The 16,500-nt window shown below is 36.7% G+C and overlaps 2 protein-coding genes across 12 annotated transcripts in view; one reads left to right on the forward strand and one right to left on the reverse strand.

Moving 5' to 3' along the window:
• TEX14 (testis expressed 14, intercellular bridge forming factor) overlaps nt 1–13,596 on the reverse strand; it is a 129,402-nt gene extending 115,806 nt beyond the window's left edge. For 2 of the 3 annotated variants that reach the window (XM_077164940.1, XM_077164939.1), the window contains exon 1: nt 13,482–13,585. The gene's annotated coding sequence lies outside the window, so the exon portion shown is untranslated. Of the gene's footprint in view, nt 1–13,481 lie in introns of all 3 variants that reach the window. The other variant, XM_077164932.1, reaches the window with a different exon arrangement.
• Nucleotides 13,597–13,931: 335 nt separating this feature from the next.
• Nucleotides 13,932–16,500, forward strand: part of RAD51C (RAD51 paralog C) — a 79,139-nt gene continuing 76,570 nt past the window's right edge. For 7 of the 9 annotated variants that reach the window (XR_013177660.1, XR_013177662.1, XR_013177661.1 and 4 more), the window contains exons 1-2: nt 13,934–14,286; nt 16,023–16,281. Coding sequence is in view for 6 of the 9 variants with exons in the window: in XM_077164943.1 (XP_077021058.1) it covers nt 14,169–14,286; nt 16,023–16,281 (377 nt within the window). In the remaining 3 variants the exon portion in view is untranslated. Of the gene's footprint in view, nt 14,287–16,022; nt 16,282–16,500 lie in introns of all 9 variants that reach the window. The other 2 variants (XM_077164947.1, XM_077164946.1) reach the window with 2 other exon arrangements.

Genomic DNA, 16,500 nt, shown 5'->3' on the forward strand with positions numbered 1-16,500 from the left:
TATCACTGAAAATTTCCCAACTCTTATGAAAGACCTAAAATTACAGATCCAAGAAGTGCAGCGCACCCCAAAGAGATTAGACACAAATAGGCATTCCCCAAGACACTTACTAGTTAGAATGTCAGAGGTCAAAGAGAAAGAGAGGATCTTGAAAGCAGCGAGAGAAAAACAATCCGTCACATACAAGGGAAACCCAATAAGACTATGTGTAGATTTCTCAGCAGAAACCATGGAAGCTAGAAGACAGTGGGATGATATATTTAAGTTACTAAAAGAGAAAAACTGCCAGCCAAGACTCCTATATCCAGCAAAATTGTACTTCAAAAATGAGGGAGAAATTAAAACATTCTCAGACAAAAAGTCACTAAGAGAATTTGTGACCAAGAGACCAGCTCTGCAAGAAATACTAAAGGAAGCACTAGAGTCAGAACCGAAAAGACAGAAGAGAGAGACATGGAGAAAAGTGTAGAAAGAAGGAAAGTCAGATATGATATATATATAATACAAAAGGCAAAATGGTAGAGGAAAATATTATCCAAACAGTAATAACTCTAAATGTCAATGGACTGAATTCCCCAATTAAAAGACATAGACTGGCAGAATGGATTAAAAAACAGGATCCTTCTATATGCTGTCTACAGGAAACACATCTTAGACCCAAAGATAAACATAGGTTGAAAGTGAAAGGTTGGGAAAGATATTTCATGCAAATAACAACCAGAAAAGAGCAGGAGTGGCTATACTAATATCCAACAAGTTAGACTTCAAATGTAAAACAGTTAAAAGAGACAAAGAAGGACACTATATACTATTAAAAGGAACAATTAAGCAAGAAGACATAACAATCATAAATATTTACGCACCGAACCAGAATGCCCCAAAATACGTGAGGAATACACTGCAAACACTGAAGAGGGAAATAGACACATATACCATAATAGTTGGAGACTTCAATTCACCACTCTCATCAATGGACAGAACATCTAGACAGAGGATCAATAAAGAAATAGAGAACCTGAATATTACTATAAATGAGCTTGACTTAACAGACATTTATAGGACATTACATCCCACAACAGCAGGATACACCTTTTCTTCAAGTGCTCATGGATCATTCTCAAAGATAGACCATATGCTGGGTCACAAAGCAAGTCTTAACAAATTTAAAAATATTGAAATCATACACAACACTTTCTCGGATCATAAAGGAATGAAGTTGGAAATCAATAATAGGCGGAGTGCCAGAAAATTCATAAATACATGGAGGCTCAACAACACACTCTTAAACAACAAGTGGGTCAAAGAAGAAATTGCAAGAGAAATTAGTAAATACCTAGAGGCAAATGAAAATGAAGACACAACATATCAAAACTTATGGGACGCAGCAAAGGCAGTGCTAAGAGGGAAATTTATTGCCCTAAATGCCTATATCAAAAAAGAAGAAAAGGCAAAAATGCAGGAATTAACTGTCCACTTGGAAGAACTGGAGAAAGAACAGCAAACTAATCCCAAAGCAAGCAAAAGGAAAGAAATAACAAAGATTAGAGCAGAAATAAATGAAATTGAAAACATAAAAACAATAGAGAAAATCAATAAGACCAGAAGTTGGTTCTATGAGAAAATCAACAAGATTGATGGGCCCTTAGCAAGATTGACAAAAAGAAGAAGAGAGAGGATGCAAATAAATAAGATTAGAAATGAAAGAGGAGACATAACTACTGACCTCACAGAAATAAAGGAGGTAATAACAGGATACTATGAACAACTTTATGCTAATAAATACAACAATTTAGAAGAAATGGACAGGTTCCTGGAAAGACATGAACAACCAACTTTGACTCAAGAAGAAATAGATGACCTCAACAAACCAATCACAAGTAAAGAGATTGAATTAGTTATTCAAAAGCTCCCTAAAAAGAAAAGTCCAGGACCAGACGGCTTCACATGTGAATTCTATCAAATATTCCAGAAAGAATTAGTACCTACTCTCCTCAAACTGTTCAACATAATCGAAGTGGAGGGAAAACTACCTAATTCATTCTATGAAGCCAACATCACCCTCATACCAAAACCAGGCAAAGATATTACAAAAAAAGAAAACTACAGACCAATCTCTCTAATGAATACAGATGCAAAAATTCTCAATAAAATTCTAGCAAATCGTATCCAACAACACATTAAAAGAATTATACATCATGACCAAGTAGGATTCATCCCAGGTATGCAAGGATGGTTCAACATAAGAAAATCAATTAATGTAATACACCATATCAACAAATCAAAGCAGAAAAATCACATGATCATCTCAATTGATGCAGAGAAGGCATTTGACAAGATTCAACATCCTTTCCTGCTGAAAACACTTCAAAAGATAGGAATACAAGGGAACTTCCTTAAAATGATAGAGGGAATATATGAAAAACCCACAGCTAATATCATCCTCAATGGGGAAAAATTGAAAACTTTCCCCCTAAGATCAGGAACAATTCAAGGATGTCCACTATCACCACTATTATTCAACATTGTGTTGGAAGTTCAAGCCAGAGCAATTAGGCAAGAAAAAGAAATACAAGGCATCAAAATTGGAAAGGAAGAAGTAAAACTATCACTGTTTGCAGACGATATGATACTATATGTAGAAAACCCAGAAAAATCCACAACAAAATTACTAGAGCTAATAAATGAGTACAGCAAAGTAGCAGGCTACAAGATCAACATTCAAAAATCTTTAGCTTTTCTATACACTAGTAATGAACAAGCTGAGGCGGAAATCAAGAAACGAATCCCATTTACAATCGCAACTAAAAGAATAAAATACCTAGGAATAAATTTAACCAAAGAGACAAAAAACCTATATAAAGAAAACTACAAAAAACTGTTGAAAGAAATCACAGAAGACCTAAATAGATGGAAGGGCATACCGTGTTCATGGATTGGAAGACTAAATATAGTCAAGATGTCAATCCTACCTAAATTGATTTACAGATTCAATGCAATACCAATCAAAATCCCAACAACTTATTTTTCAGAAATAGAAAAACCAATAAGCAAATTTATCTGGAAGGGCAGGTTGCCCCGAATTGCTAAAAACATCTTGAGGAAAAAAAACAAAGCTGGAGGTCTCGCGCTACCTGACTTTAAGGCATATTATGAAGCCACAGTGGTCAAAACAGCATGGTATTGGCATAAAGATAGATATATCGACCAATGGAATCGAATAGAGTGCTCAGATATAGACCCTCTCATCTATGGACATTTGATCTTTGATAAGGCAGTCAAGCCAACTCACCTGGGACAGAACAGTCTCTTCAATAAATGGTGCCTAGAGAACTGGATATCCATATGCAAAAGAATGAAAGAAGACCCATCTCTCACACCCTATACAAAAGTTAACTCAAAATGGATCAAAGATCTAAACATTAGGTCTAAGACCATAAAACAGATAGAGGAAAATGTTGGGAGATATCTTATGGATCTTACAACTGGAGGTGGTTTTATGGACCTTAAACCTAAAGCAAGAACACTGAAGAAGGAAATAAATAAATGGGAGCTCCTCAAAATTAAACACTTTTGTGCATCAAAGAACTTCATCAAGAAAGTAGAAAGACAGCCTACACAATGGGAGACAATATTTGGAAACGACATATCAGATAAAGGTCTAGTATCCAGAATTTATAAAGAGATTGTTCAACTCAACAACAAAAAGACAGCCAACCCAATTACAAAATGGGAAAAAGACTTGAACAGACACCTACCAGAAGAAGAAATACGGATGGCCAAGAGGCACATGAAGAGATGCTCAATGTCCCTGGCCATTAGAGAAATGCAAATCAAAACCACAATGAGATATCATCTCACACCCACCAGAATGGCCATTATGAACAAAACAGAAAATGACAAGTGCTGGAGAGGATGCGGAGAAAGAAGCACACTTATCCACTGTTGGTGGGAATGTCAAAGGGTGCAACCACTGTGGAAGGCAGTTTGGCGGTTCCTCAAAAAGCTGAATATAGAATTGCCATACGACCCAGCAATACCATTGCTAGGTATCTACTCAAAGGACTTAAGGGCAAAGACACAAACAGACATTTGCACACCAATGTTTATAGCAGCGTTATTTACAATTGCAAAGAGATGGAAACAGCCAAAATCTCCATCAACAGAAGAGTGGCTAAACAAACTGTGGTATATACATACGATGGAATATTATGCAGCTTTAAGACAAGATAAACTTATGAACCATGTAATAACATGGATGGACCTAGAGAATATTATGCTGAGTGAATCCAGCCAAAAACTAAAGGACAAATACTGTATGGTCCCACTGATGTGAATGGACATTCGAGAATAAACTTGAAATATGTCATTGGTAACAGAGTTCAGCAAGAGTTAGAAACAGGGTAAGACAATGGGTAATTGAAGCTGAAGGGATACAGACTGTGCAACAGGACTAGATACAAAAACTCAAAAATGGACAGCACAATAATACCTAATTGTAAAGTAATCATGTTAAAATACTGAATGAAGCTGCATCTGAGTTATAGGGTTTTTTTTTGTTTTTGTTTGCTTGTTGGTTTGTTTGTTGTTGTTGTTTTTTACTATTATTACTACTTTTATTTCTTTTCTTTTATTAACATTTTATATCTTTTTCTGTTGTGTTGCTAGTTCCTCTAAACCGATGCAAATGTACTAAGAAACAATGATCATGCATCTATGTGATGATGTTAAGAATTACTGAGTGCATATGTAGAATGGTATGATTTGTAAATGTTGTGTTAATTTCTTTTTTTTTTTCTTTCCGTTAATAAAAAAATAAAAAAAAATAAAAAAAAAAACAAAAAACAGATGGCCACTGTAGCCTGGCAAGTCACTCTCAGAATCAAACCACTAACAGAAAGGGTGGGAGAGTGACGCTTCTCAGGCAATCTTTTGACCCCCTCATTTCTGGAATAAAGAGTTTCCAAACTGTAATAACCATAGGCAACATTTTGTATAGCTATATATTGCTAAAATCCAACAAAATATTTGCCTAGTGTAATTCTGACCAGCTGTCACTGTACTGTATCTACATATTCCACAACACTTTTGCTGAGCTTATTCAGCGAGTCCATCTTTTTCTTGGTGGTACTGGTCAAATTAAAAGGGCAAGGACAGTCTAGACATTTAAAGATAAACAACATAAATTAGCTCCTGTTTTTAAGCACCTAGGCTAATGACGTCAATGTGATTTCTGGTGCAGTTCAGTAAACCGCCATGCACGTAACCTGAATGCGCAAGTAAAAGAAATTTGGCAAGAAATTTGAAAATCCAGTCAACGTATTTTGCTGAAAATAGGTTAAAGTGTCCCCGTAGGTACAAAATGCTCTTTCAAACATGTAGCAAATGATCATTCTTATATGAAATATCATTTGCACGAACACTAATTCTAATTTTGAACAAAGCAAACAAAGCCAAAGAAAAGCGCATCCTCCACCACCACCCCCACTGCATTTGGTAATTTAAGACATCTCAGAAAAAGCAAATTCTGTTAAGCACCCGTTAATAATTTTCATATTCTCTGCCGCCCACATCATAAATTTAATATCCTTCTCAACCCTCTCCTTTCTTTCTCACCGTAAATTAAAATCAGAGTTTCTAACTGTAAGTGGTCCTCCACTGTCTCTCCAAGATCTGCCCAGAAACACCCATATTTACCAAATCATTTTATGTTACAGAAGGACCCTTCTAATATTCTCTCCTCTGTCAAAATAACTTAGCCAGTTTTTAACCCTTAAAAAATTTCCTGTTTTTCCTTTTAAAATCATATTAGAGATTAAAAGTTAATAACTGAGAAAATAAAAGTGTAACCAAGAAATCAGGATTTAAGGGATAATTTTGATTACTGAATCATTATATAGATATTCCTTTTTGCTTTCAGGTATATTGCAATAGACAGAAGGAAATTTCTAAAAATCTCTAAATTGGAATCCAGCTGCCTTGATCTGTAAATGATTATATAGCCCTTATCTTTTGCCCCTGGGATTGTAAAAACCTTATGACTAACCTTCATTTGTACCCAGCTCTTCAACTTTAGAGTCTTATAATTGCTAAAAACAGCCCCTAATGTTTATCAATGAAGGGTCTTGGGTCAGCCCAGAACTAACCCATCTCAAGTCCAAAGTTATCTTGATAATCAGACTGGATCTAACCAAAGTGGGCCGAAATAACATGAGCAGTAGCTTAGACTGTAACCTACAAGTCACCTATACCTCATTATAATACTATTCCATTTTCTTACCTGTGACCAAGCATGTAATCAATCTATGCATGCTCAATAATTAGATTACCTCTAATTACATCACCTGGGGCCACTGTGCTCATTAACCTAAACCCTGCCCATCTTTAATAAAACTATCAAAATTATTGCAGTTCGGGAGAAAGAGCTAGGGCCTTTAGGCCATCTGCTCTTCTATTATGCACCTAGTAATAAACTCTCTCTTTGCAACCCTGGTGTCTCAGGAATTGGTTACTGAGATGAAGAGACAAAAAAACAAAACAAACAAAAAAAAAACAACTGGGGTGGTGAGGGGGATTTGGAGAAGATTCTGTTAATTGAGCAGAAAGTATTTTCTCAAGGCTGACCTTTTGAACAGTACGATTTTTATATCCTTTCTCCTGCAAAGTGGCAGAATACATATATTCTACATTTTCTTGTGCGAAGTAAAAGTTAAAATACCTTGAAATCTGGTCAGGAACCACACATATAAGGGAAAAAGGGTGGTATCTGTGAACAGCATTGCTATTACCACTAAACAACTCAAATCTAAAACTCCATTTTCAGAAGAATTGTGACTACAGTGCCTTCTTAAATTAATAACACAGTCCTTAAGGAGTCCACAGCCTTCACACGGTAGTTTCAATACTTTACAGGAACTTCTTTTGTAAATGGTGTAATAATCAAAATATTCAGTCAAGAGAGTGTGCCTTGGGCCAAAAAGATTAGAAAATATATAAGGAAACAAATTTTTGTTACATACAAACATAAGTTAGTAAAGCTGTTTAATAGCATAAAAAAATAGAGAAGCATTTTAGATAATTTCAGAAAGATTGCATAATTCTTACAGAAACCAAAGCAGACATAATTATTCCATGGATCGATCTTATGAACAAAAATACAAAACTTATTTAACTAAACTGATAAAATCTTTGCAAACTGAATCCAGGATTTTAAAAGAACATATCTAATGTCTAAATAGGTTTTATTCCAAGAATATAGGACTTAAGTATATAAGAAGAATCTAATATATGATAAAGATAGCATTTCATATAGGTGAGGGAAAGGATTAATTATTCCATAAAGAGCACTGAGAAAATTTGACTCACTATTGGATGGAAGGAAAAAACTGATTCTTATCTCCTAACTTAAACAAAAACAAAAAATCTTACAGATTAAAATATTTAAATGTAAACAATAAAATCATATAAGTTGCAGAAATAATACAATTATGTTTATAAATTTGAAGAAGAGTCTTTCTAAGCATGTCATCAAAGTCAGAATCAAATATAAAGTTTGACTAGCATAAAACAAAGTTCACAAAGTGGGAATATATTTGCAATATATACATTAGGAAAATAGTCTGTATGATAGAATACTCAAATGACAGAAGATAGGCAGCCTAAGTGTTAAACAACATGAGTTCTAACGTCAGACAAAAATAAGCAGAATAACTGGCATACAGTTAGCACAATAAATGTTAGCTATTGTTTCTTAAATAGTAAAAAAACATAGACCTGATAAGCTTTTTTTTTTTAAGTAGCCTAATTGAGCAGTGGGCAAAGGATTTAAATGAGATATTCACAATGATATATTTGGCTAAAAAAATAATATGAAACAATTTTTAACTCCCCTTAGAATTAAAAAGTAGTTATGATTTCCCTGGCTATTAGGGAAATGCAAATCAAAACCACAACGAGATATCATCTCACATCCACCAGAATGGCCATTATCAATAAAACAGAAAATGACAAGTGCTGGAGAGGATGTGGAGAAAGAGGCACACTTATCCACTGTTGGTGGGAATGTCAAATGATACAGTTTAGCAGTTCCTCAGGAAGCTAAGTATAGAATTGCCATATGACCCAGCAATACCATGGCTAGGTATCTATTCAGAGGACATGAGGGCAAAGACACAAATGGGCATTTGCATACCAATGTTTATAGCAGTATTATTTACAATTGCCAAGAGATGGAAACAGCCCAAATGTCCATCAACAGACGAGTGGCTAAACAAGATGTGGTATATGATGGAATATTATGCAGCTGTACGACAGAATAAAGTTATGAAGTATGTAACAACATGGATGAACTTAAGGACATTATGCTGAGTCAGATTAGCCAGAAACAAAAGGACAAATACTGTATGGTCTCACTGATATGAACTAACATTAATGAATGAACTTGGATAATTTCAGTTAAAAACAGAGGTCATCAGGAGATAGAAACAGGGTAGATATCGGGTAATTACAACTGAAAGGATACAGATTGTGCATTAGGACTGATGGTAAAAATTCAGAAATGGATAGCACAATACTACTTAACTGTAATACAATAATGTTAGAACACTGAATGAAGTTGAATGTGACAATGATAGAGGGAGGAGTGCTGGGGGCACAAATGAAATCAGAAGGAAAGATAGACGATAAAGACTGAGAAGGTATAATCTAGGAATGCCTAGAGTATATAATGATAGTGACTAAATGTACAAATTTAAAAATGTTTTGCATGAGGAAGAACAAAGGAATGTCAATAATGCAGGGTGTTGAAAATTGATGGTAATTAATATTTTAAAACTTTAACTTATGTGTGAGACTAAAGCAAAAAATGTTTATTTGGTACAAAATTTATATTTTGAGTAGTGCATTTACTAAAATAACGTATGTGGACAGGTTAATTGAACATCATAAGTACATGGAACCTTGAGTAGGGCATAAGATTTTGTAGGTTTGTCTAGAGTGATGCCTTGATAAATCCCAGAAGGATTTGGACAGTGAATAAAAAAGTATTTGCAAAGTCCCCTTGGGGGAATGATGAGAAAGGGAAAATTCAACTTCCCCAAGTGGAGAAGTCTTGGTATTTTCACAAGCAGTGGGGAAAACCAAAGCAATAGGCTGAGCCCCCAATCTTGGCGTTTGTTCACATGAAACAGCCCCGCAAAGGATAGGCTAAGCCTACTTAAAATGAGGCCTAAGGGTCACCCCCAAGAGAACCTCTTTTGTTGCTCAGATGTGGCCTCTCTCTCTCAGCCAACACAACAGGCAAATTCACTGCCCTCCTACTCTCTACTCCCAGGAGTGTGGACCTTTCTGGCAACGTGGGACCGAAATCCTAGAATGAGGTGGGACTCAGCACCAAGGAATTGAGAAAAACCTTTTCAACCAAAAGGGGGAAGAGAGAAATGAGACAAAATAAAGTATCAACACTTTATCGATTCCAGAGTCGAGAGGTTATCCTGGAGGTTATTCTTACGCATTAAATAGCTATCACCTTTTTAGTTAAGGCAAACAGAGAGGCTGGAGGGAAGTGCCTGGAAACATAGAGCCGTGTTCCAGTAGCCATGTTTCTTGAAGATGATTGTATAATGATATAGCTTTCGCACTGTAATTGTAAAAACCTCGTGTCTGATGCTTTTTTCATCTATCTTATGGACAGATGAGTAAAACATATGGATTAAAAATAAATAATAGGGGGAACAAATGTCAAAATAAATTGAGTAGATTGAAATGCTAGTGATCAATGAAAGGGAGGGTTAATGGTTATGGTATGTATGAATTTTTTTCTGTTTTCTTTTTATTTCTTTTTCTGAACTGATGCAAATGGTCTAAGAAAGGATCATGATGTTGAATATCAACTATGTGATGAAAAGCAAAGAATGTTCATACTGTATGTTGATTGGTTTTATTAATAAAAATTAAAAGAAAAAAGTAGTTATGATTAAACACTAAGAGCTAGTGCTGCTGTAGGGATGTAAAAATCAACACTCATACACTGTTTGTAGGTAGCAGTACAAATGGTACAATCATTCTAGAGGGCGATATGGCAATATGATTCAAAGTACAATATGCATACTCTTTGACTCAAAAATTTTACTTTCAGAAAGAGAGAGAGGTGCTATGTACATCATCCCAGCACAAAACTGGAAATAATCCAAATACCCCAAAATATGTCACTGGTCATAAAAATGGACCTCAGAATAAAATAATATCCAATCCTTAAAATTAATTTTAAATAATTTTTAATCACATGGGAGAAAACTTTTGACAACATATTTAGTGAAAAACAGAAGATATGCAAATGTCTTCACAAATATGTAAAATGTATGTATTATATGAATTTACAGCAAAAAATTAAAATAAACCAAGGTGTTAACATGGTTATCTTTGGGTTGAAGAAAAGGATTATGAGTCATTTTTATTTTCTTTATATTTTCTGCATTTTTTTTTCACGTAATATTGTGTTATATATTTTCCACCTATTTAAGAGCACAAAACAGAACACTACGGGGGGGCGGGGAGCAGGTTATTTATCCAAGTTTTGAAAGTAGCGTGAAGATAATGAGTTAGGTTTAAGACAGAAGGAGTTTGAAGGCACTTTGACTTTTCCAGTAGGCAATTAGATATTTGCATCTGGAAGTCAAAGAATAGGTCACAGTTGGAAATGTAAATTGGAGAGTCACTAACATATAAATAATCTCTGAAGCTGTGGCTGTGAATAAGAAAGAAGAGAGGGAGAGAGAATGCAAGAGTGAGCAAAAGGCCCAATATGGGGCCTTAAAAGAATGCTAACATTTCATGCCCAGGTTGTAGAGGATAAGTTTGCTAAGGAGACAGAAAAGCCAGATAGGTAGGAAAGAAATCAGGAGTGTGGCATTAACAGAAGTCAAGTAAGGATAGCGGTTTAAGGAATTTGTGGACAACAACTATACAGTGAGCTCCAACTACATACTATGTCTTGTACAATTAACACTACTAATTCATGTATATGTATATGTATGTATATATGTCTGAAATCTTTAAAAAGCTTTATCAGAGGCGGGCCGCGGTGGCTCAGCGGGCAAGAGTGCTTGCCTGCCGTGCCGGAGGACCCCGGTTCGATTCCCGGCCCCAGCCCATGTAACAAACAAAATATAATAAAACAAGAAAATGTTTAAAAATGTTTCCCTTTCTTCCTCCCTTCCTTCCTTCTCTGTCTTTCCTTCCTTTCCTCCCTCTCTCTCTAAAAAAAAAAAAAAAAAAAAAAAAAGCTTTATCAGAGATACTTCTAAAGCTAAGCTTTTGTTCACAGGTTTTTCTCAGTCAAATAGCACTCACGTCTCACTCCTATTTCCAAGTTCACTTGAACATGTAGGTTCACCATTTTTAATTATAAGTTTTTAGGCTAAAAGACAGAAAATAAACTGCACCCCAGCTATAACAGAAATAATCATATTACTCCTGTCCTACATCTCTGGAATACAGTCCAGGCAGCATGAAAATGCCTCATTATTTGAATACTTAGATCAACTATAGATACTGACAGCAATAGCAGCTTCCCATGCTTAGTACGATATCTAGATAGGCATTGCAAGTCAGAAATGCTTGATAATGATCCTGATATGATTATAGGTTCTATGAGGGGAGAAACTCTATTTTGTTCACCCTATCATCTGGCACATAACCGGCACTTATTTATTTTTGTTTCAATGATCCCGTTTTCAATGTGTTGCTCTTAACAGGGACCACTGTACCTGTTCACAGGATTATTTATAAGGAGAAAGAAAAATAATATAAAAATTATAATAAAAAGAGTTTAGCTTTACTTTAATTAGTTACAATTATAGGCATTTTTTATTCTCTCACAGACTTACCACTTTGCTGCGCTAAGTGTTCAATAAAGACTTGTCCAATTGAATACACATTTGAGTATTTTAAAATGGAGAAAGAGACTAAGATTTTTTAATCTACCTTTCCTGGGCCAAGTACTTTATATCTGTAAATTTAATTTTTTCAACAACTCCAAGAAGTACTTTTATCTTCTACTCGCAAGTGAGGAAACTGAGCAACATGCCAAAAGTCACAGAGTTGGTAACTTCCAGAGATGGGATATAAACCCACAGTTGTATGACTCCAAAACCCATGCTCATTTGCCCATAGCAGTGCCTCTAATTTTTTCATCAAGTAACCCAAAATTGCATAGGAAAATAAAATAAAAACATACGTGTGTGTGGGGGGGGTACTCTCAAGGTACCAATGTAAGCTTGGTCTATTCTTAAAGTCTTATCTTTAACATTTATTTTCATATTTGTATTTTACTCTACAATATATTAATGCTTGTTTAACATAAAACGTTTTAAATGACTCACCAGTTATTCAACTCTCCCCTCCCTAAAAACTGAGTAAAATTGACACTACAAGAAGGCACATACATCTTCCATATTTATCCCATAGTGTTGCCTAGTTCCTCGTGCCTGGCCTCATAAATCTTAAATCCTAGATTTCTGTTTGAAAAGCAGGACTATAGAGCAAACCGCACTGGAGAAATTTTAAAATGATGGTTAAAACGTCAGAATAAGATATTAATAAAACCTAAATGTACAGCTGCAGAGAGAGCTGGCTAGGTTCTTAAGCCTCCATTGCCAACTAAAGAAAATTTGAAACACCCGTTTCATGGAGTTCGACCAGACTAACTGAAGAGCTATCCCTAAATGTGATAACATCTCTTCTTCACTCAAGGACCAAGTTGCTTTATAAGCACAAGCATGAGTTCTCCCTGTAGATAGCATTTATGTGATACCTACTGAATGCTCAAATGTAGATCATTCAAGAAGTTAAGCAGCGTATTGCGCTGCAAACAAGGTCTATACTTCAACCAGTAATTCCAGACTATCAGACTAAGTTCAAACACTTCTTGCATTCTCCTCCCCACCTCTCCCACCCAGTCCCCTCCTCCAGGAAGTGCTCACAATTTTAAGAGGTAATTCAGATAAGTAAAAAGCGTTCTAGATTTGCATTTTGGCTTCAAGAAAACTTAGTTCTGAGCTTTAATGTTTTTGTCTTCCTTGCGGCATGAAGTCAGCATTTAAAAGGTATGGGATTTGCCAACGTGCTCCTTAAACCTTATGAACCCAAACGTTCTTGGTTTGCAATATTTGGGGGGTTTCTATGTGCTGATAAGACAATCACGGCTAAAAATAATCGCCAATATACACGGAATGACTTACCCGCTCCCCACCCACTTCCTTAAATAAATCACACTCACCTAAACCTATGCAAGGAAAGATCGCCACCTTCTAAACTGCCTCCCCAAATCCCCTCAAAGTTCTCCACTTGAGAAATGGTCACCCTCCACATTTGAACCTGCTCCTTCCCAATTCTGTACCAGAACAGGGGCTTTGCATATCCCAACTCCTTCCTTCAGAACTGGTGGCTACCAGGCCCAGCTTACTACGAGGACTTTGCGTGCTTACTTTTCCAGCTACTCCTTAAGCTAGATAGGCCGGGAAGAACTAACGGTCGGAGAAACCACCATCTTCAGACAGGAATCGCGGGAAGCGTGGGTGGGCGGGGATTGGGCACTGCGCTCTCACGCAGCCGTGGAAGGCTGACCCATAATCCCTCGCAAGGGCGGGAAAGGTGGGGGGTGGGTCAGGCGAGGGGGACGGTAAGCGAAAAGACCTGAGAGACTGGAACCGTAGAATGGGGTACAGAGATTCAGCCTTATATAATCGTTTCCTTAAGTTTTTACACCAGAAAAACCAGTAACTGGACAGTGTGCGCGCAGTACCACCACTCGGAGAAATCATTTCTATTAACGGCCCAGAAGCTTCCACCCAATAGGCCAGGGTGGAGGCAAGGAAATGTGGGTATGCAGACTCCACAGTACCTACCTCTCCATTCTATAATTGCTATCTTTTTTTTTTTTTTACTGTTAAAATGTACGCGTGATGGGGGTACCCTAAACAGCAGTAAAAGGAATCACAACGAAATGGGGCTTAGGTGTGAAAATTTAACAGATGCGTAGAGCAACAAAGCATAAGGCCGCGTGCGGCCTGGCCTCGCCCCTTCCGGTTCACGTCTGACGTCATAAGGCGCGGGCCGGACGCTGTCGCGCAGTTTGGTAGCCTTGGGGCTGCGCCTTAGAGTTCGGCTTTGAAATGCAGCGCGATTTAGGGAGTTTCCCGCTGTCCACAGCGGTGCGCGTGAAACTGGTCACTGCGGGTTTCCAGACTGCAGAGGAACTTCTGGAGGTGAAACCATCCGAGCTCAGCAAAGGTACTGACTCCCCACAGCAGCGAGGCATACTGGTCGGGGTCGGCGCCTCCTCCCGCCTTCAAACTTCAGCCCACTTTCCGCCAGAGCTGCGCTTGAAATGTGAAACGGCTCCTTGACGCTGTTTTAAAATTATCTGAATGGTTAGAAGGACTGTGATCGTGAAAACATGTATGAATTGCTTTCTGTGTGGCAGTGCCTGCTGCATGTTCTGAGGACTAGTTCATTTATACTCATTGTAGTCTTTAGTGGGTTGTTATACAGAATATATAGACGAGGAAACTGAGGTTTGGGGAAGTTAAGTAAAATGTTCTTAATGATTGGGCTAGGTAACAGGGGAGCCAGGATTGGAACCCAGGCAAATTAATTTCTCGTTCTCAAGGTGCAAGGGGCGGGATTCCATTTGAAACATTACATTCATGGTAGGACTCCAGACACTTAAGAATGAGAAAGATACCCGGTTTTTAACTTGTTAAAAGAAGTAGAAGACACAGCTCTTATATAATTCACTTAAAAAAAAAACTTCATATTAGTTCTAGAACACTATGTATGTTGGTAGGAACCGCTGTGCTTCGTCAGGTGTACAAAAATGAAGTTGGCAGCTAGCAGTCTAGCTGGGCATTACGGAATCCCGGGTGCTGTGGTATTGACTGAGGAAGACCCAAAAAAAAAAAAAGATTAAGTCATTGCCCTTTAACAATGGTTTTCTAAAAAAGAAATGAGAAACTGGATATTCATAATAGTGTCTCATTTCCATTTTATAGGAGAAAAAAATCTGAGGCTCAGAAGTTAAGTATCAAGTCACACAGTGAGTGGTGCAGCCAGAATTTGCAAACCCAGGCACTCAGACTCCAGTGCTCAAGCTCTTAAATTGGGTAGATTTTCATACTTATTGCCGACTTGTCTTTTGTAAGCACCAAATTCATAGCCCATATCCTTATCAAATCAAGCACGCACTTATCAAACTAAAAAGTGCTGTCACTATTGCCATTATTATTAGTTATTTTTTTGCATGGACAGGCACTGGGAATCGAACCTGGGTCTCCAGCATGGCAGGTGAGAACTCTGCCTGCTGAGCCACGGTGGCCCACCCTCTTAATATTATCTTTATCACTAGCTGTTTGTTTTTGTTATTGCCATTTTTTTTCTTCTCAGACACATCAGATATGAATGAAATTGTATAGTTGAGGGAGCATAAGTGCATTTAAAACATTTTTACATGGAATAATTGTTCTCATTAAATAATTTGGAGAGGTACATGAATTTTTCACACCACTTCCCATGAAAAGATTTTATTATGAATAATGAATGCACATATACTTAACATCTTTAAGTTGTACCTTGTTTTAGACAGGTTAAAGAAGCCATTTTCATTTTCTTTCTGACAAATTTTATACACTATGAGCAAGATAATTATGGCTTCAAAGAACCGAAAGGGAGAGTTATAAGTACTGCTATTACATTTTTGTTTCTGTATCTTGGGTTCTCTTATACTCAGAACTGCTTTGGTGAATTCTATCTGAGGTAATAGATAAATCTTTTAAGTAAGTAAAGACTAAGAAAGCATACAAATGCCTTCATTAGCTTAAAAGATAGTTAAAAGGAATGTTACATTTTTATGTTTCTCTACTCTTAGCATCATTCTTGTTACCTAAAAATTAATATTGGTAAAGATAACCTGTCAGATGGCTAGACTGTTTTAAATCTAAAATCATTTTTTTTTCTTATTTTACTTTCAGAGGTTGGGATTTCTAAAGAGGAAGCCTTAGAAACTCTACAAATTATAAGAAGGGAATGTCTCTTGCATATACCAAGACATGCTGGTACATCTGAGTCAGGCAAGAAGTGTACAGCACTGGAACTTCTTGAGCAGGAGCATACCCAGGGCTTCATAATTACCTTCTGTTCAGCATTAGATAATATTCTTGGTGGTGGAATACCCTTAACCAAAACAACAGAAATCTGTGGTGCACCTGGTGTTGGAAAAACACAGTTATGGTAAAATAAAATGTTCTCTTAAGGGTGGGTTTAATAACATTTTATGTAAGTAATAGAATATTGTCTATGGGTCTGCTGTCAGGAGGCCAAGAAAGGCGTGTATATACTCTCTGTTTTGTGTGTATGTGCATCAGACAAAACTCAATTTGCCCATTATTTCGGCACCCCTTCTTAATTAATAGATAAAATCATTTTAATACCAAAAAAATTACTCTTGTA

Source organism: Tamandua tetradactyla, chromosome 6 (genome assembly GCF_023851605.1).
Source record: "Tamandua tetradactyla isolate mTamTet1 chromosome 6, mTamTet1.pri, whole genome shotgun sequence".
In the NCBI taxonomy this organism is placed as follows: domain Eukaryota; kingdom Metazoa; phylum Chordata; class Mammalia; order Pilosa; family Myrmecophagidae; genus Tamandua; species Tamandua tetradactyla.